The 27,638-nt window shown below is 48.8% G+C and overlaps 1 protein-coding gene across 3 annotated transcripts in view; it reads left to right on the plus strand.

Annotated features, from left to right (window-relative positions):
• TBC1D1 (TBC1 domain family member 1) overlaps positions 1–27,638 on the plus strand; it is a 186,998-nt gene that overhangs the window by 151,269 nt on the left and 8,091 nt on the right. For all 3 annotated transcript variants that reach the window (XM_040966043.1, XM_040966044.1, XM_040966045.1), the window contains 5 exons: positions 7,301–7,486; positions 11,455–11,616; positions 15,660–15,818; positions 19,474–19,718; positions 21,693–21,852. In XM_040966043.1, the coding sequence (XP_040821977.1) occupies positions 7,301–7,486; positions 11,455–11,616; positions 15,660–15,818; positions 19,474–19,718; positions 21,693–21,852 (912 nt within the window). The remainder of the gene's footprint in view (positions 1–7,300; positions 7,487–11,454; positions 11,617–15,659; positions 15,819–19,473; positions 19,719–21,692; positions 21,853–27,638) is intronic.

The following is a 27,638-nucleotide window of genomic DNA, read 5'->3' on the forward strand; positions in this document are numbered from 1 at the left end:
ATGCCTCAGGAACTCGGTTGAGAAATGGCAGCCTTGGCTCCTGGTGTTGTATCTTTCTCTTTGTGATGGATAACTCACCATTTGGTGTCTGTATTTATGTGTGGATTTGAATGTGGTCTGGAAGGAGATTGATGAGTGCCAGTCAACCAGGGCCAGTTGTCCGGCTCAGCAGGGAGCAGCCGTGGCCACGTTCTGAATGCACTTCCCAAGAAAATGATTTTAATTTAGTCCTAACAATTGCCTTTGACAAAGATGATGCGATTTGATCAGTACTTAGAAAGCCAGATATATTGCATTTTTAAACACTATTTAATGGTCAGTTCACCCATGATGGATAGAGTCACGCTTAGTTAACTTGAGATAATTGCTTTGAAAGGTGCCCTTGCTCCCCAGTGTCACATGCTATGAAGCCACCGATGAAGGTAAACGTCACCTGAGCTGAGTGGCTAAGACAGTGTTGAAAGCCAGAGGCCATCGGTGTTAGAATTTGTGGTTATTCACCTCGAAATGGCCAGGTGTTCACTAGAATTTATGGTTCCCCCAGGTCTGCAGTGAGGCAGCAAAGTGCATTTTTAACAAGCTCCAGGAAATGCTATTGCTGCTGCTGCCACAGAAACCACACTTTGAGAAATGCCCCGGAGACCAAACTGATATGGGACTTAATGGCCAGTACCATTTGCTGTCCTTGCCAGATGTGGCAAGGTGGCATCACCCTGGGGCACTCCTGTGCCTTTTCCTGCCTGGGCCCTGGAATTCCTTGTAATCCTTGCATCCATCGTATGCATCCGCTGCTTTGTTCTCATTCCTGCATGGCGTACCTGTATCCTGGGAGAGATCGTGCCTCTCCCTTCGGCAGTTGTTCTTCCCAGTTGTACCATAGCACTTAGCAGTCCCTCCACTACCCTACAGGAGTGCTGTGCCTAGGACCCTCACTCCCGCAGGCGGACCCTGGCACTCTCACCACCCACAGCTCCATGCTCTGTCACTACTCAGCTCTCTCCATAGGGACTGGGCTGCATTTCATTCCGTTATTTTTGGGGGGATGATTGGCCATAGAGAGGATTAATGCTTTGTTATCTGCTTCTTTCACACTCCTATATAAAGTTGTAAGTGGCAGATTCCTATGTAGCTGTAAAATCTTCAGTAGCACTCTGTGACCATTTTGCATGGCATAAGGATGAAACCCTTCCGAAAAGCTATGGCTGTACCCACTTTCTGTGTGCCCCTGTGGGTGTTTGTTACTCCTCCAGCTATTCTGGGCCCCTTTGTTTTCTCTCCCTTTGGCCCTGTCCTCCCCAAGGTGCCCAGGGGGCCCTGCTGTATTGCCTGTCTGAGCTCTTCTTGGCTGATTGTGTGTGCTCAGGGCAGGGCATAGGGAGTGGCCAGGAGAAGCAGCCCCAGGGGCCGGACTCTTTGGAGCTGAACTTTGGCATTGGGGGAGGAGTGGAGCCCGCCAGACAAAGAAAGGCCAAAAGGGCATCCCACCCTGTGGGAGTGACCGCCCCTCTGCACTGCAGCTGCTTGGAGCAGATGGGCGGGCAGGACTATGTCCTGGGCCTCCTCAGCACGCTGCACTAAACCCATTTTGCTTTTTTTAGCTCCAACTCCAGTGTGATTGTAGAGACATCTCAGGAACAGAAATGTTTTGCCAAGAGATTATTTTGGAGAGAGAAAACAATGCTAAGAGGAATTGAGCAATGGCTCTAAACCGAGTCATATTTAAAATTGCTTCCCAGGATTTTCCATGTAATCCCACAACAGAGCCCTGAGAAGAGGGTGCTGTGACCCCTGTGACTTAGGGGTGGGGGAACGAGGCACGCAGCGGCCTGGATGCTTGCCGACTCCTCAGAGTTCAGCATCAGCACCCTGGGGACCAGGCATCATGCTTCCCTCTGGCACCCACTGGCCATGTCCTGAGGCACTGGGGAAGGTTCTGGTCCTGGCTCCACTGGCTTGTCAGCAGCGTGTCCCAGGCCTGGTCATTTCTCTTCCTGTTGTGGCAAGGTGAAGTAAGTGGATGCTTGTAAACATGCTGCTTGGCACCTTGGGAAGGTGAGCCTCAGTTTGCACATCCGAGAAGGGAGGAAGATGTCTTCTTCCCGTGCTCCTGTGAGCTGAATGCCTGTGTGTTCCTATGGGGACTGACCACCCTCCAACACAGTCCTGAAAGAGAAAGGAAAGTAAGCAAGGGACCGTGGGTGCTGGTGGGAAGTCCCCTGGGGAGCCCAGAGCACTTTCTGCTGACCACAAACCTTTGCAGCCACACTTCAAGTTGCAAGAGCCACAGCTGAGAAGCAGTCCTCCCCTGAGTGGTCACAGGCAAGAGCAAATTGCTACATAGAGTGGCATTTTGTGTTCCAAGGCTGAATGTTTGTTTCTCTTGGGTTTTTTAAAGAAAGTTTGGCTGATTGATTGATTGATGTGGTAGTCAGTTACAGAGAGGAAAAGAGATCTTCCATCGGCTGCTTCATTCGCTAGATGGCAGCAGTGACCAGCGCTGGACCAGGCTGAAGCTAGATTCATCCCCATCTCCCACATGGTAGCAGGGGCCCAAGCACTTGGGGCATCTGTTGCTGGTTCCCAGGCCATAAGTAAGGAGCTGCTTTGGAAGTGGAGTAGCTAGGACATGAACCAGTGCCCACATAGAATGCCAGGCACTACAGGACATGGCTTTACTCACCATATCACAGTACTGTCCCCTGAGTTTTATTATCTTTAATTAAGACACGAGAGCCCTGATTCAAATGTGCAGTATCATTTCCTTAGCTGAGGCTGCCATAGATGCTATTTCAAAGGAAAACGTTATCCCATGCAATGCACTTAGTCCACAGCCTTTGTCAGTCCTGTCCAGCTTTCATGACCTCAACTTTCATAGCCACCACTGGGGAGACGCCAAATTCCTGGGTCTTCACTCCCAGCAGAGGGGACTCCCCCTCCTTGCAGAGCTCCCAGAGGGCCTTCTGCTCCCCCTCTTGTGCAGGCCTCCTCCCTGGCCCCCTGCACCTCTTGCTGCCACCCCACCCATCTTGCTACTGCTCCAACTATGGTCTTGACCTCTAACCAGACTTCTCAGGGCTTTTGGCTTCCTCATCTCTTGCTGTCTTCATGCAGCCCCAGACAGGAACCCAAAGTGGCTAATTTGGGAGAGGGTAAGGAAAGGCCCTGCAGGGTTGGTGTCTGCTCCTTGTTTCTGTGTGTCTTAGATGCTTTCTGTTAAATTTGTGTGTCCGCCCCGCATCCCTCAGGACTAGGCTCTCTATTCTGTGTCCTGATGCACATTTTTTTTAATAGCTTTTTGTTTGTGTGTTGTTTCCCCCCCGCCCCCCGGGTTATGCGCTCCCTAAGGGCCCAGCCATCTTTCCAGGACCGAGTAATATGCTTATTATACAACTAGTTTCCCAATTTTATTTCAGCCAATGCGTGGATTCAGTCTTCCTTTTCTTGGTTTTCATGAGTACACCACCCACTCATCAGCCAAAATGGGCCGATACCCATGGTAGATGGAGGTTTACCCTTAAATGACCAGCAATCACATGTAGTTAAACACCTGTCCATATACCTTGTTTGTGCACGTCCTTTCACCTGTCTGGATTTTACTTATCCTTCAAAACCCCACCCTGTTTCCAAGAAACCAAGGATAGTTTGCATTTTACTGAGTAATAGCATGTTCCATGCCTGATGTCTCAGGGCTTAAGCCCACCAGCAGGCCCCAAGGTCACCAATGGTGAGGCAACTGTGTTGTTCACAAGAACCACTGGAAAAAAGCTGGTAAGGAATGTCTGTTTATTCAACACAAATTCCAGGTTTTTAAAGGTTACAGAAAGGGAGGGCAGGAAGGCATCTTCCGGCAGTCCCCCCACCCACCAAAGACACTGTAATTGGCTAGAAGACACGTCCGTTTCCCTTGACCTTCCAGTCATGTCAGAGGTCCACAAGCTGTGCCTCAGGCCACTGGCAGGGAAGCTCTAAGCCACGCCCAAAATGGCTAATTTGGGAGAGAGTAAGGAAGGTACCAGACTAGGTAGCAGACTCGGGACTAGAGGGGGTAGGTTGCTCACACTGGTGTTTTGCCATATATGCTGGATTATTGCTCAGATGATTCTCTAATAAAGGTAGTGTAATATAGATGTTTTGTAAGGGGATCCAGTGCCCTGCTTGGGGGACAAGGTGAGCTTGCTTCCTGCTGGAGCCAGGGTTTGACGCCCCTCCCCCCCCCCCAACAACCAGCTTCAGAGCCCACCTTCTCATCTTTCTTTGCTGAACTTCTAGAAAACTTTGTTGATATTTTTTTAGTTCTAGTGGTCATATGCTTTTCAGAATTGCTCTATTAAAATGAGAGGGTCTGTGCCTTAGTCATAGCTGGTTTTCAGGATTTTTTTGTTTTTGTTTTTTAAGAAACTTATTCAGCTGTCGCAATCAGCAGAGGTTGCAGATGTTAATCTATGGTTACCTTTTCTGCAGAGATTTCCTTGCAGTTTTAACTCTGATTTCTAAATTTTACCTGTGTTGTTAAAACAGAGGTTTCAGAACCTCTGGGGACTGGAGAGCATTGCTGGGTACCCTGTTGCAGGGCAGCACCCAGCTAACACTTCAGAACTGGGGAGTGAGGCGCCAGCCCTCCATTCTCTTCCTGACTGTGAGTGTAGAGAGCCACGATTCAGGATGCAGTCAGTGTTCTGAGAACATACCAGAAGGGCCACTCATGCTGGGAACAAAATAGGGAACCATGTATGCATTGCTTTTCCTGCTTGTCACAGCAATCATCCTGCTCATACCAGCCATGTGGTATCATCCCCTTTCACCTGCCAGGGTACCAAGAGCAAAAACACAGCAGCAGTGTCCAGCCCAGAGTTGTTAGAGGGAAACTTGTTTTATTGAAATGTCGATGCAGCAGCACAGCCCCTGGTTATGACCCTGTGGGGATGTCCCAGTGATGATTTAAGGGAGTACTTCTTTAGTAGGGCCCCTGAATTATGACCAGACTTAAAATCTTAGAACCCATTGGAGGTTGCTGATGGTGAATGCCACATCCCATCTGGATAGAGCAGCCTGAACCGTGCAGGCCCAGCCCAGCCTCACATGTTCTCAGGGAAGGAGAATACACCTTGCTTCAGGTCATCACTCTGCTTCCTGCTAACCGTGTGGACTTGGCCAAGCTGCAAAACCTCATGATACGTTTGTTATTCTGGCTATAGAGTGAGAGAAGGTACTGTGACCTATTCCATGAGTTTGCTGTGGAGATTAGACAAGCTTCCCTGTGTCAAGGACTTAATGCATGGAAAAAGCTCAACAAACTCTAGCTAATGATTGATAAGAAAAAAGGCAATGACAGAGACCTTCAGGAAGATGGTTTGTGTCTCAGCTGTCATAGCTGTCATCACCAACAAAAGTGCACATTCCTTTTTTTTAAAGAAAAAATTTAACTGTTTAAAAGAATTGCAGAGAGCAAGATCTTTAATCTACTGATTCATTCCCACAAATGGCCACAATGACCAGGGTTGGACCAAGCCAAAGCCAGGAACTTCACGCAGTTCTTCCACTTGGTTGCAGGAGCCCAAGTGATGGAACCATCTTCTACTGCTTTCCCAAGTCATTAACAGGGAGTTGGATCGGAAATGGAGCAACTGGGACTCGAACCAGTGACTATATGAAATGCTGATGTCATAGGTGGTAGCTTGATTGGCTAAACCACAAAGCTGGCCCCAGGAATGCACACATTATTGCAGTGTAATTTCAATAAATACTAAAAAGGTAGCACTGTATGGCCTTCTGTAAACATTAGTTCTTTTTTTATTATTTTTATTATTTTTTATTGGAAAGGCAGATATACAGAGAGGAGAGACATAGAGGAAGATCTTCCGTCCAATGATTCACTCCCCAAGTGAGCGCAACGACCGATGCTATGCCGATCCGAAGCCAGGAGCCTCTTCCAGGTCTCCCACACAGGTGCAGGGTCCCAAGGCCTTGGGCCGTCCTCGACTGCTTTCCCGGGCCACAGGCAGGGAGCTGGAAGGGAAGCAAGGCCACTGGGATTAGAACTGGCGCCCATATGGGATCCCGGGCGTGCTAGGCGAGGACCTTAACCACTGCGCCACCGCGCCGGGCCCAAACATTAGTTCTTGTCAGATATGCAATTTGCAGCAAGCAAATGGACCCGGGGACAAAACAGTCCGAAGTACTAGGAATGTCCCAATGTCCCCACTTGAGTTACGCTGTTCATGGTGATTCCAAATTTGAAAGTGATGTACACTCAAGGAGTGAGCTGAGAGGAAAGCACTCGGGTGAAGTAAATCTGTTTTAATAATGGAGGAAACAATGTCAAGACCAGTTCTTCATCCTGGTTAGGGAGCTGTGCCTCTGTGTACACTTCACATCCCAGTCCTCTGGGCATACACGTAGAAGTGTGTTCAAGTGCTATCCTCACCACCATGCCAGCGTTGGCCACATCAGCCAGGACATCCCACAAGAATTATTCTTGGGAAATAGCATTCCTTACAAAGTGGCAGAATTACAGATGCCTGCCCTATGAGACAAAGAGCTTCCATAGGGTTTCAATACCAAGATGATGAAAAAAGAAATACCCGAAATGGAAGATTTGTAGCTGCAGAATACAATGAAATGAGAATCTGGACTGAAATTTCTCTTGAATGAAAGGATTAACTAAAGCTACTGCATTTAGTAATGCCTAAGTGTACAGCTTTTGGGGGAGGGGATCCTGAGAATTTTTCCTCCTTTGGTTTTAATCATAATTTGCATCATATTCCTTGAAATTTAATTGGACAAACAATTAAATTTAGGAATGATAGGAAACAGTTGAGTAATCCAGCTTAAGTTTAGTGGTTCCTCTATTCAGCTGCTCTTTGCGCAGTCCCTGCTGAGTGCCAGGAACCATGCTCACGGTGGGCACACTGTTGGTGAGGTGGCACAGAGAGCACCTGAGTTACCCATGTCTGGTTGTGAGCATTGTCACACAGGCAGCTTTTGAACAAGTTGGTGCCTAACAGACACTAGATGAATATTTGCCCTTATCAGTGGTTCCCTTTTAGAGTAACTTCATCAAAAGACAAAATACCACACCTTAAAAAGTAGGTATCTGAAAATTCCCCCAGCTACTGTGACTTGTGTAGACTCTTTGTTTCAAGAGTATGGCATATTCCAGTGCATTTTCAAATGTGAAATTTACATTGGGTGGCATTCGTTACATTAACCGTGTGGACAGAGTTGACCGATTTGATGCTGTTGGAATCTAGATGTCTTTGTTGGAAAACAGCCATTCAAGGAAGTCCTTTTCCCTCCCCAGACTATGCGGAGCTGGGAGACCTCCCACCACGGTCTCCCCTAGAGCCTGTTTGTGAAGATGGGCCCTTTGGTCCCGTGCCGGAGGAGAAGAAAAGGACATCACGGGAGCTTCGAGAGCTGTGGCGAAAGGCTATCCTGCAGCAGATCCTGCTCCTGAGGATGGAGAAGGAGAACCAGAAACTGCAAGGTTGGTCTCGGGCCTGGTGCTGTTGAATGGGCCTGGCGGGCTTGAATGCTTGTGCTTGGGAAGTGGTAATTCACATCAAGTGTAAATCGTCTGTGATTTTACACACACACACACACACACACACACCATGTGTGTGAGACTGTACTGTTTGTTTTACAAATACTGTTAACCTTTTTCACTTTCTGGAGAAGTAGTCATAGTTTCCCTGACTATTCCTTATTCCAGCACAGAGGTCATTGTATTAGCACAGTGGCCAGATCTTCTGAAATAAACAAACTTCGAATTTCAGCTCTGTGCCTCTGTAAAGGGCTTCTGTTTTGTTTTCTGTTTTTTTTTTCCTCTGTCTCTTCTTACTTCTCAGTCAGGTGTGACGTAGCGATTGACCTGTGCAAGTTGTTTGAGTTCCTAACTCTGGTGAGTTGCATCTCTGCTGGTGCTGATTCAGCACCACGAAAAAAAAATGGCACAGGCATCGAAGTCTAGGTTGTGTTCATTTCCTGTCTCTATATTGACCCTTAAACTAATAAATCCCACTTCCTGAGTAACCTGCGAGGGTAATTTGTGATACCTGTGGAAGGGGCTCAGGGCTCAGAGTGTAGAGAGCTGCCTGGCCTTGCAGAGGGGTTGGTGTGGAAGGGGCAATGGCATACTGCCGTCCCTGCGGGACAGCTGGGGAAGCAGAGAACTTTCATTCAACTGTCTGCAAGGTTTTCACTTGTGGTAGTGACCTTGATGTTTGCATGAAGCCAAGAATCATTAAGACACTGACTCCAGCTCATGGAAGGTGGATGTTCTCTGTGCTGTAAGCCCAGCTTTCCTGGGTTAGGATGGCACTGAGTGCCAGCACCAGCATGCCTGCAGGTGGGAAAGGCATCAGTTCATCAAGTGGGAAGAAGCAGTCAGCAGAGATGCATCGTTGTGGGCCAGAAGCAGGAAGCGAAGCACGAGTTCAGCATCCCTAATCCAGACATCTGAAATGTGAAATTTGTTGAGTGCTGACATAATGCTGGAAAAGTCTCAGGTTTGGGAATCTTTCAAATCTCACATTTTTAAATTAGAGATGCTCAATTGGTAAAGTCTATGCAGATATTCCAAAATCTGCAAAGGATTGAAACTGAAGCCCTGCTGGGCCCAGGCATCTTAGATGACGGTCATTTGGCCTGTGTAAAGTAATATGATGACCTTTTTACAATATATCACTTATTTTTTACTTGAGAGGCAGAGAGGGAGAAAAAGAGCAACTTCTCGCCTACTGCTTCAGTCTCTAAACGTGTGCGACAGCTGAGGCTGGGCTGGGCCAGAGCCAGGCACCAGGAACCCAGTCTCTCAAATGAGCGACAGGAGCCCAGTTCCTTGAACTACTGCCCACTGCCTTCCGGGGTGCACATTGGTAGGATGCTGGGATGGGAGCAGAGCCAGGACCTCAGCGCTGTGCCTGTGACATCTTTAACATGCAGGTAGTCCAGCAGTTGGAATAACTGCATTAAGGGTGTTACAAGCTTTCCTGTATATAGTATTAAAGCGACAGGGATGGGCCACACCATCAGGATGCTGTAGCAGGTTATGGCACTGTGAGGGAGGGAGTTTAGAGCAGGTGAGTGCTCACTTTTCTGTTATTTTCTTTTGTACTCTTGAAGATAGTTCCAAAGATCTATATCTAAAAGGTGTTTAATAGTGATGACATCACTGGGCATGTCATGAGCTACGTGACAGCTTTAGAGCCAGGATTTACAGTCATGTGTGTGTTGGAACCGTTGAATCATAGATTGCTGGTGTAGGTCATCATGCTTAATGTATCTGCTGGCCAGCATTCTGGCAAATGATAAGCTGGTAAAAATGAGGGCATCGGGCCCGGCGGCGTGGCCTAGCGGCTAAAGTCCTCGCCTTGAACACCCCGGGATCCCATATGGGCGCCAGTTCTAATCCCGGCAGCTCCACTTCCCATCCAGCTCCCTGCTTGTGGCCTGGGAAAGCAGTCAAGGACAGCCCAAAGCCTTGGGACCCTGCACCTGTGTGGGAGATCTGGAGGAAGTTCCTGGCTCCTGGGTTCGGATCAGCATAGCATCAGCTGTTGCGTTCACTTGGGGAGTGAATCATCAGACAGAAGATCTTTCTCTCTGTATATCTGACTTTCCAATAAATAAATAAATCTTAAAAAAAAAAAAAAAGAATGAGGGCATCACTGTAAAGCCAGAGGGACACTCACAGCTGGTGCTGATCAGGCAGGATCAGTAAGCTGCAAAAGCCACATACTGCTACTGTGCAGAAGATGAGCAGACAGACTAGGATGAAGAGGATGAGATGATGGGTTCTCCAGAACACCTTGCTGGATGCTGCGTTAATCTCACCGAGTGGGATGCTGATGTGACAGTGCTGGCCCTTCGTTTGCTTCCTAAGAGGGGATGGCACTTGGCAGGAGAGTTTTGTCTGTGAAAGCAGTTGTTGAAGAGCAGAACTGAGGTAGAGCAACAGCAGCCCTCCTCACACAGTGCGCCCATATCAGGCCCGAGTGTCACAAAGTCCAAGTTAGCTCAGACATCTAAATTACATGATAAGGTTGTAGACAGTGTGGTGGCACAGTTGTCTCAGTGTTGTCTAATTCAGCCTAGTCAGCTCACAAACAGCATGAGTGTGTGCGCTGCTGTTTCACATTTTTAAACAGTTGGCTTCTTTTTCTGAAATCCCTGCCTTGGCATGGCCTTGGCGTTCGTTACAGGTTTGCACCATCTGCCTTGGCTGATAAGCCATGTGGAAGGCCACTGATTCCAGGCAGCAGGGTTGTCAGGTTTCCGAACAGTGGGATGTTGGCGTGGGCCAACAGCAGACTACATGGATTAAGTCTTTGCAGACGTGTGAAGTGCTGTTGACTTCAAAGCAAATTCCTCCTGCTGCCTGCCCAGGCTGTGTTTCGATAGTCAGATATGCTCCCTGCAGACTTCCCTGCCGCAGAAACGTATATTGACGCTGAGAGCCCAGGGCTGTTCCAGGCACTTTTCCAGGCAAGGCTGGTTCCAAACTCAACTCGCTGTATGCATTAGCTTAACTCTAGTGACATGAATTTTGTGTTTTCCTTGCTTGCCACTGCCAAACAAAATTAGTAGAGTTTTTTTTTTTTTTCTTGAATTTAAGGCATAAAATCTTCCTTGTAGAGAATCATTTACCAAGACTTTGAAAAACATATTCTTCAAAGTCAAAGGAAAAAGACTTGTGAAGATGGTGGAGGAAAAGCTGTGACGTTGAGGGGGAGGCATCACTTGAGCCCGTGGAATTGGCTGCCTGCTAACTGCTGTGCAGTCCTGGGCAAAGGGCCTACGTCTCTGAGCCTCAGTTTCTATGTCTGTCTAAGAGGACGGACCAGGGAATCCCTTGAAGGTTTCCCCATCTGCAGCCCTTCCCGCAGTTCACTGCCGCAGGTCTCTGCATCCTTCTGGAGCATTGGATTGAGTACAGCTGTGCAACACCACAGCCACGCATACTTGAGGAACCGTCAGCTGCAGGGGTGGAGTCATCCTCTTTGCCTCCAGCAGGCAGAAGCAGGAGCAAGGGTGGAAACTTTCAAAAGGAAATTTGTCTCAAAATAGAGGACCCAGCCTCAGAACACCTCGCCTTTAAACAAAAAGACTGGATGAAGCCAGGGCATTTTCACACAAAGCTGAGATGCTCATCATTTAATAGGGCCACTGTGGAGATGGACACAATAGGGCCGAAGTGGGATACATCTTAGCGGTACAGCCAACGGGACACTTGGGATAAAGGGCGAGAGGAATCAGGGGTACCTCCAAGGCTTCGGGAATTTTCCAAGACAAGGGAAATGGGGTTCAATGGCAACAGCAACTTCACCGTGAGCCTATTAGGCTGGCAGGGGGCACTGCATGTCTTCATGCCATGGCAAACAGGCAGCCATGCTGTGTACTGAGAGATGGGCAGGTGTGGCGTTGGCTAACCTGCTCTTCCCTGATCCATTCCAGCCTCCGAAAACGATCTGCTCAACAAGCGCCTGAAGCTCGATTATGAAGAAATCACTCCTTGTCTTAAAGAGGTGACTGCAGTGTGGGAAAAGATGCTCAGCACTCCGGGCCGGGCAAAGATCAAGTTTGACATGGACAAAATGCACTCGGCTGTCGGGCAAGGTGAGTCTTGTTAGGAATCGCCTGATCAGCGTCCCCCTTCATTGGTCGTTAGATAGAACTGTGGAATTAAAAAAAATCCCGGTTCTAATTTTCGTGGCCAGCTCTCCTTTGTGCATGTTACGTATGCACCATTTTCTGAGAGAGTTAACGAAGAAGTTTTTTCTACTATAGTCCTATGGGCTTTTCTTTCTTTTTTTTTTTAACTTTTCCCCATATTTTGATAGCATCAATTTTAGTAACAATAGCCGGTCATTGCTGGTCATGACTTTGCCCCTTCTATGGATAAGGACACAGAGCAACTGGAAGTGGCTCAGGCAATAGAGCTGGGCTCACAGTTCCCCTTGCTGAGGTTCTACCCACCACACTGCACTGCCTCCACTTGGATCGTAGCCTGCCAGTACTGTTCTCAGAAACCAGACACACGTGTAGCGATGAAGACTTCAGGGTCAAAACCGACAACTGCTTCCCACATGCCCTCCGGCAGCCCTCCTTGCCTTTCTGAGCCCTTCCCTGCTGCCTGGTGAAGGAGAGGTGTGGCTGTCACAGAGGATTGTAGAGCCATCTGCCTGTTGCCTGCACTGGTAGCAGTTGCAACCTTGTGCTACTGCTACATGGTCCCAGATTACAGTTTGGAAAAAGGAAGAAGCGGAGAAAATGATGTGGCTTTTCTTCCTTTGTCCCGGTTGACAGTATGGCAGTATTCCTTGGGTTTGCTTCTTTTACAGAAGACAGCTGGTGCAGGTGTCTGAGCTTCTTAGAAGGCTGGCAGCTGGCAGCTGTGTGTTTGTGCTGCTGTTGTGCACTCCGTACGGGGGACTGATGAGAGCGTCCGAGGAATCTAGACCCTGGGTGGTGACACTGAGCGTGGATGACAGGACAGTTTATAGACTGGGGTGGACTGCGGCCAAGTAGGAATATCCCCGACTCCCCAACTTGGCCAGATCGCTTTACTCTCCTCTAAGCTGCTTTCAACACACAGATTTCTCGATGCCAAGCAAATGACTGTCATTGTCTGATTAGTGACTCACCATTTTAAAAGTGAGATTGAAGAAAACCTTTGCTTTTGACCTTTCAAGGCATTTGAAAAACTCACCCAGGATGCATTTCACAGATGTCCAGGTTCTGGGCAGGCTGCCGTAGTGCCTGGCTCACCTGGCCTGGCCTTAGGGAGGATTGTTGTCCTGTTAAAATCATCCATCACCTTCCTCCCCTGCACTTTGAACAGTTTCTGCCTTTGGATGGGAAACTGTGTGTGCAATCTGATTATGGCTTTTTTTCTTTTTCAATTTCTTTCTATACCATTGGCACTTTCAAAAACTTCTGTTTTCTTTTAAATGTGATTATATCTTATGTTCCAAATAAGTAATGATGGAAAGCAGTGTTTGCAAGCAGTACGGCTCCCTGCCCACCTGGGACCCTGTCTGCAGCCAGTCCACTTTCATTCCTGCTCTTGGGTTTGCCTACAGGCTGTGCATGGACTGCACCTCCAGTGCCTCTCCTGGGTTAGGAGCAAAGGCCAAAGCATGTGCTAGTCATTCCCAGCAAAAACACCAGATCCTGTCTACATGGCCCTTTACTTTGTATCACAGAGTCTGAGCTTGCGCTTGAATACCAGACTACATAGTGCTGTCCAGTGACACTGCCAAAGTTCTTTTTTTCCAAAAAGAAGTCTGATAAGATAATAGGAATGATTTATTAATCAAGAGGAAACTGGACATATCATATCTTGGGAAAATTTTCCAGTTTGAAAGAGAAACTACTTCATGAAAAAGCCCCACTATAAATCACTAACAGTGTTGTTTTCCAGATGACATTCATTTCTCAACAGGAATTAAAGTATTAGGGATTTGTGTTCACGTGCATGTGTGTGTGTATGAACCCAAGATATATCCCTGTGGTGGAAGAGTACGAAAGATATAACAGAAAGGCAAAAATTAAGGGCAGGCATTGTGGGGCAGTGGGTTAAGTTGCCTCCTGTGAAACCAGCCTCGCATATGCTCAGCTGCGACTCGGCTTCCAGTCTGCTCCCTGCTGATGCACCCAGAAAGACGAGCTTGGGCTCCTGCTGCCCACATGGGAAAGTAGGAGCTACAAATTCCTGTTTTCAGTCTGGCCCTGGCCTGTTGGGCCTGTGTGTGTGTGTGTGTGTGTGTGTGTGTGTGTGTGTGTGTGTGTGTGTGTGTGTGTGTGTCAGTCTATCTTTCAAAGGAACAGCTAAATGAACAAACAAAAATCAAATATCAAGGAGTACTAGTTCCCTATTGCTACCGTAGCAAATTACTCCTAAACTGGTGGCTAGAACGACAGAAATTTCACTCTTGCAGTTCTGACCCAAAGTCAAGGCGTCAGCATGGCTGTGCTGGCCTCTTCTGGTTTCTGCGGGCTGCCAGCGTTCTGTGACACCGTCAGAATCCCTCCATCTCTGCCCCCGTGGCTGCTCTTTTCTGGATCGATTGATCAATCTTTCTCTCTCTTTTTCCCCCTCCTTCCTTCCATTCCTTCCTTTCTAAGATTTATTTATTTTTATTGGAAAGGCAGATTTACAAAGAGAAAGTGAGACAGAAGATCTTGTGCCTGCTGGTTCACTCTCCGAGTGGCCACAACCGCCAAAGCTGAGCCGATCTGAAGCCAGGAGTCATGAGTTTCCTCTGGGTCTCACAAATGGGTACAGGGTCCCAAGGCTTTGGGCCATTCTTCTCTGCTTTTCCAGGCCATAAATAGGGCACTGGATGTGAAGTGGAATAGCCAGGACACGAACAAGTACTCATCTGGGATCCTGGTGCTTTCAGGTGGAGGATTAGGCAATTGTACCATTGTGCTGGTCTCTCTGGTTTTGTTTTGTTTTTTTGTTTGTTTGTTTTTTAATATAAGAGTATTGTTATATCTGTAGAGACCCTGTTCTCAAGTTATGTGACAGTCACAGGTCCCAAGAATTGGGAAATGGTCCTGTCTTAGGAGGGCACACTGTTTAGCTCACTGCACAGGATGGTAGGAGAATGCTGGGATAAGCACATAGAAACTTTACAGGCTGTGGTCATGACTAATACTGGCCCTGTTTTTCTCCCACAGTCTGTAGACAACAGACATACTTTCTATACCTTAAGAATCTCTGAGAGGCAACAGGGTATTTTGTCAAAAGTTTGTGGATCTGTCAATAAATGAACTCAGTTACTCCTCAATGCAAACCCACACATGGTCATTTCAGTCACCTCCGCTAGCACCCATCTGAGTAGCAGCCTTATGGGGTGATTCCAACACGATGAACGTTGAACCTCTATCCCTATGCTGGGAACCTGGAGCTCGGCTGCTCTTAGGCTGCTAACCTACACTCCTAACCCCACCTCCAGCAATGGAAAAATATCCAGTGGTTCCCTGGAGCTTTAGCTTTTTGTTTGTTGTCATATTTACGTTTGAAATTTTTAATTTTATTTTTAACTAAATTGCATTGGATTTAACCTTTCACTGACTCTCCTGGCCAGGCTGCCAGCTGCCCTTCCCTGTAGGCACTCTTGTACCTGGTAGGCAATGGCAGGCTCATTTCTGAGTTTGTTTGCCTGACTGGTCCCTTTGTTCAATTGCTTTCCCGCATCTTTAAGGCTTGGCTCAAGCAGAGGGTTCCACGCAAGCCTGATTGCTCGCTTAGAAGCAGACCCACTGGCCTCTGGCTGAGCTCTTCCTTTCTCTTCTCCTGTCCCTCTGGTGAGACCATGTTTGCATTGTAGTTTTTACCTGTTTGGGTCTGAATTCTCTGGGTTGCTATTAACTGGCACTGGCTAGGGGGTGCCTGCCGTTTTTATCAGTTTCTGCTTTGCAGAGAGTGGCTGAGTGGGAATAGAGTACATATTCTAGAGGTGAGAGGACAGGCAAGGGGCTGGAGGAGAATGGAAGGGGGACCCCTATGGGTCGGCGAGGAGGCTGACCTTTGGTTACTTCCCTAACGCTCCTGTGCTGTTCATAGATGATGAACAAGGATTCTGACCAATGGACTGAACTGATTAAGTTGTGTTTGGCACCTTCTGAATTTCCTGTTCCTCTGTTTAAAGGTGTCCCACGTCATCATCGGGGTGAAATCTGGAAATTTCTGGCAGAGCAGTTCCACCTGAAGCATCCGTTCCCCAGCAAACAGCAGCCCAGGGATGTGCCATACAAAGAACTCCTAAAGCAGCTGACGTCCCAGCAGCACGCCATCCTCATTGACCTCGGTAAGGCTGCACATCATACAAAGAAAATGGAGATTTCTCTCCCTGGGAAAGCATGGGGAGGTCGTCTGAGATGTGGAGTTCTCTGGCTGCTGGTTTTTCGTTTCAGCAACCTTGGAATAATCCCAGATGGCTCCTTCAGGTGCATAAAACTGTGTTGTGGACGTAGCCTATTATCCCCACTTGGCATGGAGAGGCCAGTCATCAAAGCTGTAGTTACAGCTGGGGCTCAGCTTAGCCATGTACAGGTCTTGGGGAGACTGTGACGTCAGCCAAAGGAATGTTCTGGAAAACAGCAGGTGTCTGGAACCAAGGTTTTGTGTAGTTCCAGGAACCACTCCCATCCCTGTTCATAGGCTGAGAAAAACTGAAGCACAGAAAGGTTGAGTGAGTCGTTCAGAGTGATGCAGTTAGCTTGCTGCTGAGCAAGGGACAAAGTGGAATGGGAAGAACAGCATGACACCCCCATCTCAGGCAGCCCTCCCAGCAGCCCTGGGAAATGGGCCCTGCACCTTCTCTCAGAAACAAAGACCCTGAGACACAGAGAGGTTCAGTCAGCCAAGACCCATGCCAGCTGCTCCCACCCTCCAAGCTTAGGAGTCCCGTGTCACTGTGGGAAGGAATGACTGGCAAGACCTGGCTGGGGCTCACAGATCAGGGTACCTTCCATGGTGCTGGTGCCCAGCTGCCCTGCTGCTCTCCAAGAAAGCTGTTTCATCAGTTGGCCATAGAGGTATTGCCTAGTGTGATAAGTACCAGAGAAGACAACAGTGCATTCTTGTCCTGGGCAATGATGTGAGAGCTGGAGGATGGCCTGCAGGCTGAGAGGGCATTAGGACAGGCAGTTCCCCCTGCTTCTCTCCCCTCAGCTGGGAGGATGGGCTGTATGAAATGGGTTTCCCTTCACTGGGACTCAGTGCCAGTAGCCCCTGCTGCAGGAAGAATTGGGCAGCGGAGCTGGTGCGTTCCTTTGTGCTTCTATTTGATGCAATTCACCAAGAGTGCACAGCAACCCACCTAGTGTATGCAGGAACAGAAACCCTAATCCAGTGGTATGCTGGTGGCTGACCCACAGCGGCCTCTTCCCAACCCTTCCAAGAGGCCGCAGCGAGCAGTGTTCACAGCTTTAAGTGGTGTAAGCACTCCTATGGCTGGGCTGACACTGCCAGCCAACCTATGTCCCTGATGGTGCAGCGGGAAAGGAGTGTGTGCAGCGGGTGCTGGACACAGGCAAGGGTTCCTGGGCCTAACAGGCCTGGCAGAGCTCCCTCTCCTGAACCTCCTGACCATGCCCATCAGCGCTGATTCCACAGAATGCTCTTGAGGAGCATTCCGACCTTCAGGAAGGCCCCCTTCTGGTGGGGAGAAACACAAGGCAGCGGATGACCACGCTGTGTGCAGTTCTCAGGAATGAAAAAGGCTGCCTGTTTTTACTCTTCAAGGAGCCTCTTCCTGTTTTTAGATCCTGCTCAGTTCTGAGCACAGCATCTTGAGAGGTGGAGGGTCCCAATCTTCATTCAGGAAGGAATCTTGGGGTCAGTCAGTAAAGGGGGACCTAGGGCCTGGGAGTTAGAAGGCCAGGGTGGGAGCTAGTTTGCCACTAGCACCGTGGGCAGGTGCAGGTGTCTCTCCATTCCTGGGGAAAACGAGAAGGCAGGGACCTGTCAGCTCCTCACAGCTAAAACAGCTTTGCAGGGCACAGCTGGCCCTCGTGCAGTAGCTGCAACTTGGTCAATGAAACAGACGAGGAGGCCTCACGTCAGCTCAAGTCAGGTGGGCGCTGTGGTCAGGTGGTGTGTGGGAGGGGACCCCATGGAATCCCTTTTGAGGAGCTTGCAGAAAGCGCCTAGGGAGGCCACCATACTTGGACTAATGCTGACACAGCATTCCCTGGGAGTGGAATAACCTGGGATGGGTGTGCCCAACGAGCCCAATGTGGCCTGCTTGGTGTGTACTTGGAACTGGGTGACTGATTAGCCTACAGCGGCGGTTCCCACTCTTTTGATGTCAGGATCCCTTCTACTCTTAAAATTCATGAATATCGCAAAGAGCTTCGGTGTAATAAATTAAAAGAAGAACATTTAAAAATTCTTACATATTTATTTACAATAGCTGTAATTTGCTAAAATTAATAAAAATCACAGCTTTGCAAAATTAAAATTAGAAGAGTAGTATTGTCTTACATTTCCTCAAATTTTAAAAATCTTTAATGTTTGATTTAATACAATCATTTGGTTTATCATCTTCTCTTCAGTCTTTGTGGTTATGTTTTCAGAAAGTTGGTGAGAAAGTACAATGGTAAGGTACCTACCTTTGTACAAAAAGTTTTGAAATCTTTACCTATGAGAGGTCTTTAGAAAGTTCACAGAAATGTGTATTATGAAAAAGAGTAAATGGTTTAAAAAATTTTTATACTCAAACTTCTCATATTTTAGTTTCATTTTCTCCTGAAGTTTTGGAAGTACCCTCTAACATAAAGAAAACGACAGGCCCCCATGCGCCCCTAAAAGGGACTCAGAGACGGCCCGACACTGTTGGACCTGATGAGAACCATGCACCTGGCAGAGCGTGAGCCGGGAGGAGTGCCTTCCCCAGTCCAGCCGCATGGAAGACATCGTCTGCCGTACACTCTCACTGCCTGTTAACCAGGGGCTGAAGCCCAGACAGACTTAGGGCTGTTTGCGTGCTGGCTCACGGCCTTGGGAGCCCACACCTGAGCACCAGCCCTCTGGGCACTGGGGAGGGCCCTGCAGCTCGCTGGAAGCCATACTGAGCTTAGGTCTGTGCAGAATACATGCTTCAACTGCCACATTGCACACACAGCCCATCTGAGTAGTAATCAAAGATCTGAAAGTTTAGGCTGTGCAGGTATTTTGGAAGCTCTGGTTTCTGTAATGGTTTTGTTTTTTTATTTATATTTTTGTAATGGTTTTATTTTGTTGCCGCTTGGAATTCATATCAGCTTTCTGTTTTCCTGTTTATGAATTCCACAAATGGTGAAAATCAGTTGCTGGGATGTGTGGGTTTTTTAGCCTGTGGAAGTCTATCAGAGATTTTCAGGCTCCTGTGGCACATTGTAGCTAACAGAATGGTAGTTCGGCAAGGCAGTTCCTCGAGCTGACATTTTTGCATATATAGTGTGCATGTGTTACATGCATGCCTTCTCTTTTTTTTCTTTTTCTGTCTTGGTTGGGGTGTGGTGGGTAAAATCATGTGGTGGACCTACAGAGTGGTGCCTGGGACAGCAGAACCGTCGTGGCAGCCATCCACATCAGGTGTTGTGCTGGTGCCGCCACCTGTGCAGCCGCCTGTGCAGTGTGCCTTCTGCCCTCTCCGGAAGAGGCGGCTGATCTGCAGAGAAGCCAGCAGCTGCTCACCCCCAGAGACTGGTGTTTGTGCATGGATGGATGTTCAGGTGCAGCGGCAGCTCTGGCTCCTTCCCCCAAAGCCCTGTGCCCACCCACACACTGAGCAGAAGTGAGTGCCCATCCTCACTGCAGCTGGTCAGCCTCGTGTGCTGAGCAGGGTGGTGTGGAAGTGGATTTATGCTGTGCTCCAGCTTCTGAAGGTTTTCTCACCTGCAGGATGGCAGATTTCTGGCTCGACTAAGTAGGCTTTCTTTGCTCTTAATCACAGCCAGCGTGTGTCCCTTTCACAGGACGAACCTTTCCAACACATCCCTACTTCTCTGCCCAGCTTGGAGCCGGCCAGCTGTCGCTCTACAACATTTTGAAGGCCTACTCACTTCTGGACCAGGAAGTGGGGTACTGCCAGGGTCTCAGCTTTGTAGCAGGCATCTTGCTGCTGCATATGAGCGAGGAAGAAGCATTTCGAATGCTCAAGTTTCTAATGTTTGACATGGGCCTGCGGAAACAGTATCGGCCGGACATGATTATCTTACAGGTAAGGAGCCTCGCTTATGTCCTCCCTAGAAACAGAGGTGCAGGTGCACCTGAGGAATATTCCACCATCAGTACTGCTACAGCACTGTTGTTGCCAAGTGCTGACTCTGGGCTAGGTCCTGCCCCCGTGTCGCATGTGTTTGCCTTTGTAATAACTCACAGGAAGGCACCATTTGCTGGCTCACTGTGTAGGTGGGAAACCTTAAGACCCAGAAAGGTAGGTCATCAGGCAGGTCACACAGCAAGCAAGTGTAAGCCCCAACCTGTTGACTCCCTGTGGGCACCTTCCTGTGTAACGGCCAGGTGATCTGTTCACCAGCCTCCCTGTTGCTTCCTCTGCACCTATTGCCTTCCAGGAGTCAGATCCAGTGTGCTAGCCTGGGAGAAGCTCATCCTGTTGGCCTGTCCTATCCTCTTCTCCCACCTCAGGTGCAGCATGTCACGTTATCCTGTCTCTTTCCTTTGACTCAGCAGACTTACTGTCAGGATTTACCTTTTTTGTTACTCCTTTACCCTTTAGCATGTAAGCTTTGTGAGAGGGAGCTTAATGGTCTTGGAGCCGTATTGCTAGATTTTCCAGCACAGTGACGGGATGAGGTGTGCACCCAGCCCAGATAGGCATACAGCTCATAATGACACACGTTCGTCAGGGTCCACTTAGTGGTCCCATAAGATTATGTCACCTAGTGACATTGTGAATGTAGGTAAGTACACCCTATGATTGCACGATGATTTCATGGCATGCTTTCCAGAATGTGGAACCATTGTTGGGTGATAAATGAGCATGTTTTGTGAATGAATGAGTCTCTTGTTAGACACCAGGCACAGCAATGTGTCCTGGAAGGCCAAATGTGGCTGCTCATGACCGTCAGGTGGGGAGGGCTCTGGGTGCCAGCAGTGCTCCTAAATGCTGCTTGCGATGCTGGGACCCATGTTTCTGTGTTGTTGAACTAGCAGAATTCTGTTTTTTTAGGAACCTTGCAGGTAGGCAGGGGGCCTTGGGAAGCTTGCACACTCAGTTGGGGAGCAGCAAACTCTGTGACTGAAGCCCCCCAATCTCCATCCTAGCACAGCGACCCTCTGAACATCAGTCTCTTACTGGGAGCCACCCCACCCCATTCAGGGCACTTCCTGTCCTCATCTAACCCTGTTAGGTTCCTCCCACACTCCCTCCCTGGGCTTCAGCCCCTGTAGCTGTCAGCAGGGAGCACAACTTCTGAGTTTTGTGTCCTTTGGTCAGCTGCAGGACTCAGTGTCATGGCCTTGGCTGATGAGACTCTTAGATACGGAAAAGCCGCGGGAGGATTGCCTTGTCTGAATCTCTAAGAACTGTTTGGACTTTTGTCACAGTTTGTGCAGGACATAGCCAGCTTGTGGCATCCCAGTGGGATTCTGACGTTCTGTGGGTGATTGGTTCAGGCTCAGTCTGGGCACCTTGGGCTTCTGCAAGCCATGGGACTCATTGTGGGGCCACCAGGGACAGGAGTGAGCTTCTTGCCAGCACCTTGTCATCCTCTCGAGAAGCAGCCCTTGCAGTAGGAGTTGAGCTGGAGTTGGAAAAGCTGTTTGCTCCATCGTAAGTTTCCTCAAGTTGCCCAGGATCCATATACAAGTTGGACAGCCCTCATCTGAAACAGAAGCAAGAAACATTCCAGATATCCGAATGTCTGAGTGTTTCATATTCACATCGGTTTTTCCAGTGGAGCATCCCCCATCTAGAACTCTGAAGTACTCCAAACTCGGAAGCTTTCTGAGCATCCCATTAATTGAGGGATACTCAGCCCTACCTCAAGTGTTCTAATCCTGAGGAAAGCACACTTCTCCCACTTGGGCTGTGCCCAAATCAGGTGAATCAGGAGTTCTGGCAGTGGGTTTCATGTGATGTTTAGAGCCGTGGTGGTTGCACATCCTGGGGAACAGCGTGGCCCTGTGACAGGTGTGGACTTCTCAGCCCCGTGGGTGTCTGTCTCCGCAGATCCAGATGTACCAGCTCTCACGGCTACTCCACGACTACCACCGAGACCTGTACAATCACCTGGAGGAGCATGAGATTGGTCCCAGCCTCTACGCCGCGCCCTGGTTCCTCACCGTGTTTGCCTCACAGTTCCCACTGGGATTTGTTGCCAGAGTCTTCGGTGAGCATTTCTTTGTACTGTGTTTGCCAGAGCCCACCATCAGGTGGGTTCCACATCAGATAAGCCCCCACCGTGACCCGCGCTGACTCTGATTGCTGGTGTCCCTGTGTCTGATGCCAGCATGGGGTGCTGCTGCTTGGCTAAGTGCTGCCGAGGGTGGACTCTGTGACTTGCAACTATTGCTGACCTCAAAACAGTCCCAGGGCTTCTGTGGAGGCTTTCATCCTGTCAACTGTGGGTCAGGTTCCATCCACGACAAGGTCACCCCAGGGCAGGTGGCAGAAGGAGCAGCCAAGGGACCCCAGGTGCTTTCTCCCCATGACTCAGGTCACTCAGCCTCTGGCCTTGACTGAGTGCCTGACAGTTCACCATGGCTCTGATCATACCTGCCCTTCTCCCCCACCCTTCCTGGCTCTGTCTTGCTGGTTGGCTTTCTAAGAACGTCGGCTCTGTCCATACTCTGACAGTACCCATGCGCAGACTCAGTGAACTGCCCTGCCATAGCAGGGTTGGGGCTGTGCTCCTGCTTAGGGAACCTCGGAATACCACGTGCAGGGTAGCTAGCTTCTCAGTTTCTTTTCCCTGCTTCAAAATGTAAGGATTACAGTAGAGGCCATGTTGTGACTTAAAAAGCTAAGCTGCCACTGGCGTAGCCAGCATCCCTTGTCAGAGCGACAGCTTGAGTGCCAGCTGCTCTGCTGCTACATTAAAATAGTTATTTATTTCAAAGGCAGAGGGACAGAGGTGAGACAGGCAGAGATTTTTTTTCCATCCACTTGTTCATCTGCCAGGTGACCACACAGCCTGGGGTGAGCCAGGCTGAAGCAGGAGCCAGGGACCTTGTCCATTTGGGTGGCAGGAGCCCAAGTACTTGGCCTGTCCTTTGCTGCGCCCAGGCCCATTAGCAGTGAACTTGATCAGAAGCAGAACACCTGGAAGTCAAAGTTGTGCTCCATATCGGTGTGAGTGCACCACAATGGCTGCTAGATTTTATTGTTGTTCACATTCATCCACAGAAACCTTTCAAGAATTTGGATTTACTAGAAGAATTCATGTTTGTAAAATGTAACTTACATATAACTGCTTCCTTTTGCATAAGCATCTCCTCAAATGTATTCTTACTTCATGGCCCTAAAGTGGGGGTACGGGCGGAAATCACTAAAATAAAAACTAGAAGCTGTTTCCAAGGAGGGAGTTGGACATGGCAGTTAAGAAACCACTTGGGACACCCCCACATCCAGTATTAGAATGCCTGAGTTGGACGCCTGGCTAGATTTTTATTCCAGTTTCTTGCTGATGTGCACCGGGGGAGGCAGCAGGAGATACCTCGGGCACTGGGATCTGTGCGGCGCACGTGGGAGACCTGAGCTGGGGCCCAGGTTCCTGGCTTGGGTCCAGCCCAGCCCCAGCTCCTGAGGGCACTTGGGGAAGTAAATCAGCAGATGGGAGCTCTCTTTGCTTGTGTGTGTCTGCATTTCAAGTAAAATACATAAAATTTTTAAAACAAAAATAAAAATGTCTCTTGGTTAAATAAATTATTGGTGAGATTTCATGAACGTTTATACCCTAATTCTAAGAAAGAGATCAGTAAAAGCATCAGAATAAGTAACAGAAAACTTAAGACCTTGAGTCACAGATGTTAATCTTGCCAGTAATTTGTTTTGTTTTTCTTATGGAAATTAAACAAAAATCATTTGCCCACCTTACTCACTTTGTCCCTAATTGTTTAACGATGTGTGTGATGCGTTAGGTAAAGGGTGCAGAGTGAGGATGGAAGGCTGGGGAGGCAGTGCCATCGGTTGGCAGATTTGCAAACAGCCCTAGCCTCCAGCTGAGGGTTTGGGGAGAAAATACTAACAAGCCACCTACATTGTCACTCCCCTGGGCCACCAAAGCTGCTGCCTGAGGTTCTGGGGCGGCTGCTTGCTTCTGCTGTGTGGGTGGGTGAAAGACATTTTTAAAAGCAAACTCTGCTTTGGAAACAACAGATTTATTTCTTTGAAACATAGGGTGACCAGAGAGAGAGAGAGAGAGAGAGATCTTCTGCCCGTGGGTTCTCTCCCCAGAAGCCCACATGAGGCAGGTCTAGCCCTCACCAAAGCCAGGAGCCGGAAACAGCATCTGGGTCTCCCAGTAAAGAGCGGAAGTCCGAGTTCTTGAGCCATCACCTGCTGCCTCCCAGACACATTAGTAGGAATGTGCACCAGAAGCAGAGTAGCAGGGACTCGAAAGGGCCCTGGGATATGGAACAGCAGTGAACATCCCAAACAACGTGTTAACCCCTGGGCCCCTCAGTCCCTGCCTGGCTGAGTGATGGGGATCACCATAGAGCCTGTTCCTGTTCCGATGAGTGCATTAGCAAGAGCTGACACCAGTAGAAGCAAAATCCTTGTTCCTTGTGATACAGACAGTGGTGTGTCCTGGAATTCTGTGTACATTATACATGAAGATCTGTTGTCTGTGGAATGCTTGGATCCTGCAGGTGTGCCGAGGGGGTTCCTGTCAGGCAGGCCTGGGCTCCGGGGGGTTACAGGCAGGAAGTGGGAACTCAGGGCAGCACTGTGGTGTGAGGTCACTGCACAGACCTCTGGTTGTTTTTGCACTATCTGCCCTACCCTTCAGCACTTCAAAACAAGTTTAGTAGGTTGCACAGAAAAGATAGGTCTTTAAAATCTATTTCTATATTTAGCACTTGTGTTGGACAGACCTGCCTGTGTTTTGCTACATGATGGTAGGCTTTTCAGTTTTAACTTCTGAAGTCCTCTTGTCATCTTACCCTATTTTATTGTAATCCTTGTAGCCTGGGTAAGCCCTAGAAACAAATGGGCTTTTGTTGACTCATCACTATCTTAAGTATAAGTAGATTTATCAGCTGGCCTCAGCACAGCTCATAGATTACCTAGACTCAAGATTAAGCTGGGAAGGAGGCCAGCGATGGATGCGCCTGGTGCTTTCTCGTGGTGATCACGCCTTGCACACACACCTCAGTCCTTCTGTATGCTGCCGCAGGATGAGAGATCACCCTCTCCCGTGGCTTTCTAGTTGGGTGTAGCAGGGTGTCAGGAGGGATGCTTTTTCCATCTGATCACCTCTGCCTGGTGACTCACTCCTGGTGGAGGAGGAGGCTCCTGGGGTGTAAGGCTCCTGATGTTTTTCTGTCCAAAGTGCTGCCAAGCAATGAGAGAAGAGCTTGGACATGAAAACCAAGGGTTTGGCAAACAGCACAGAGCCGCCTACTGCACCGGGAAGACCTCTGAGAAACTTCAAGACAGAAATAGTCCTGGGCAAACAGGATTGTGTACCCGATCAGGAAAATGTCCTGTGTGCCCTGAGAATGTGGCGAAGGGAGTTTTTACAGCATCTGTCTATACGACCATTTTGACCTCTCATGCGCCTTTCTTGCTCCCCACAGGAGTGTGTGGGGCCCACAGCTGGAGGGCTGTGCACCCCAGGAAGGTTAAGAGGGTTCACCCTCAGTAATGATAGTGGTATAATGTAGGGGCCCAGGAAGAGTGGCTTTCCCACCACGGAGGGCTTCAGATGTAGTCCCCCAGCCAAGACACAGTACCAGGGCTGCTGGAGCAACAGGTGGCTGCCTTGTCAGCAAGTCCCGTGCAAAGTAAAGGAGTCTGCCACTGAGTTTCAGCTTTCCTCCACTTCCTGCCTGCTAAAATTCTTGCTTGCTCTAAGTGACTTGAAAGAAAAAAAAAAAACAAAAAACAAAAAATAGAAGAAGGACCAAAGGCAGGAAGAAAATTCTATGCAAAGGCAGTAAGCTGCAGGGTTGTAGGCAAGGCCACCATGGCTGCAGCTCCTCTGGCCAATCTCAGCAGTCACTTTTGCACCTGCTTTCCAGAGGCCAAGACCTTGATCACCTTCCCCTGGAGGGTGGTCTCTCATTCCAAAATGCAAACCAACACATAAGGGTTGGAAGGAAGGGTAAAGATAATTGCATGGGGCAATGTTTTGAATTTGGGTCATACTTTTTAAAGATTTAGTTATTTACTTGAAAATCAGAGTTAGAGATCTTCCATCCACCAGTTCATTCCCCAAATGGCTGCAACAGCAACAGCCCGGGCTGAGCTGGGCTGAAGCCAAAAGCAAGGAGCTTCATCTACGTCTCCCATGTGGGTGCAGGGACCCAAGTACCTGGGTCCCTGCTTTTCACAGACACCTTAGCAGAGCGCTGGATTGGAAGTAGAGCTGCTGGGACACAAACTGATGCCCAACTGGGTGCTGGCCCCACCCCTACACCAGAGCAAGGCCACTGGGTGTTTCTTGCCTTTCCTAATACCCTGGGCGTAACTGTACCAAATCCCTCCTTCTAGCTTCTGGAGTCATTCCTTTGTGATTTGTGTGTGGCTTAGTTCCCAGGGCCTGATAACATTGCCTAGCATATTTCCGGTGCCCAATGAATTGTCATTGCATGAAATTGGAAGAAGCACCCGAGCACATGAGAAGACTGCTCTTCAGGTGTGGTGAAGAACATTAGCAAAGAACATTTCCTTTTTTATTTCATTGAATGCAAACAGAACTCCTCTCTTCAAAATCATAACCATGTCTAGGGTTATTTTTTTGGCCTCATTTCTAAAATTTTTGCTTATTTCTATTTTATTTGAAAGAGACACAGATACACCTGGTTCACCTCCCCAAAGTCTGTGGTTGCCAGGGCTGGAGCAGGCCAACGTCAGGAGCCTGGAACCCTGTCACATCTCCTACATGGGTGACGGGGACTCAAGTACTTGAACCATCACCTCTGCCTTCCTGCATGTGCGTTCAGAGGGAGCTGGATCAGAAGTTGAGCTCACGCTCTGAACTTTGTCCCAAGTAGTGTCTTAACCATGCATCAGACCAATAAAGAGCTTTATAAAACATACGAAGCTCCCACTTCCTCCCATTTTCCTCGTAGGACATTCTCTTTGGTTGTACAAACCAAAATCCTTAAAAGGATGAGCGTCAGAAGGGCAGCTGTGACCCCTGCGGCACTGCTGGTGTGGCTTAGTGTGCTGTACAGACTTGCCACCAGTTGTGTCTGTCAGCTGATGTTGTGCTGCATCTGCTTGTAAGGTGCTCGTTCCTCAGATACAAAAGGTACCACCACCACAGAACCGCACTGCTACGGTGCTGGCAAATCCTTCCCCCTTGGGTCCCTGCAATCCGTCAGTCGGTCATTCAGTCATTCAATCAAATCTTGAGTTTTATTCTGTGTTCTGAAAGGTGCTAAGATGCTACCTACTTTTGTTCAGGTGTGAAGTCTTCTAAACCACTGAAAGTTCTGGTTTCCCATTTTGTCTGGAGGGATGTCTTTTCCGTTTAAGAACGCATCTCAGTTGCAGTTCTGTTTTGGATCTTTTGAAAGTTGGCATTTCACAGGAAAGTGTGTCCTTGGTGCTGACCTTGACACATACACACACTTCCCTAAGAAGCCCCAGCCTGAAACTACAGTCAGTTCTCTTAATTGGCCTGATCCACCCGACCTCTCAGAAGGAAGCAAAGCAGTTGGTACCCCTGAGCCATGTGGAGCTGCAGGCTGTGTCTAAACTAGTAATGGCCTGGCCCAGCCCTGCCCAGCCCACATGGCACCAACTCAGCAAGCTGGCCAAGGGTCTTGTGTGGGTCCCAGAGCAGTTCCAGGGCTCCACTGGCCAGCCGGCACCTCAGCCTCTCCTTTCTCCCCCATGCACCTTGCAGATCCACAGTCACCCCATGGCCTCCCAGCCTTGAGGTCCTGCGGGGGAGTCCTCCCACCAGTTTTTCTTGATCTGATGACATTTGCAGCTTCTCTG

Source organism: Ochotona curzoniae, unplaced genomic scaffold (assembly GCF_017591425.1).
Source record: "Ochotona curzoniae isolate NIBS_2020 unplaced genomic scaffold, NIBS_Ocur_1.0 scaffold_4505, whole genome shotgun sequence".
NCBI lineage: Eukaryota > Metazoa > Chordata > Mammalia > Lagomorpha > Ochotonidae > Ochotona > Ochotona curzoniae.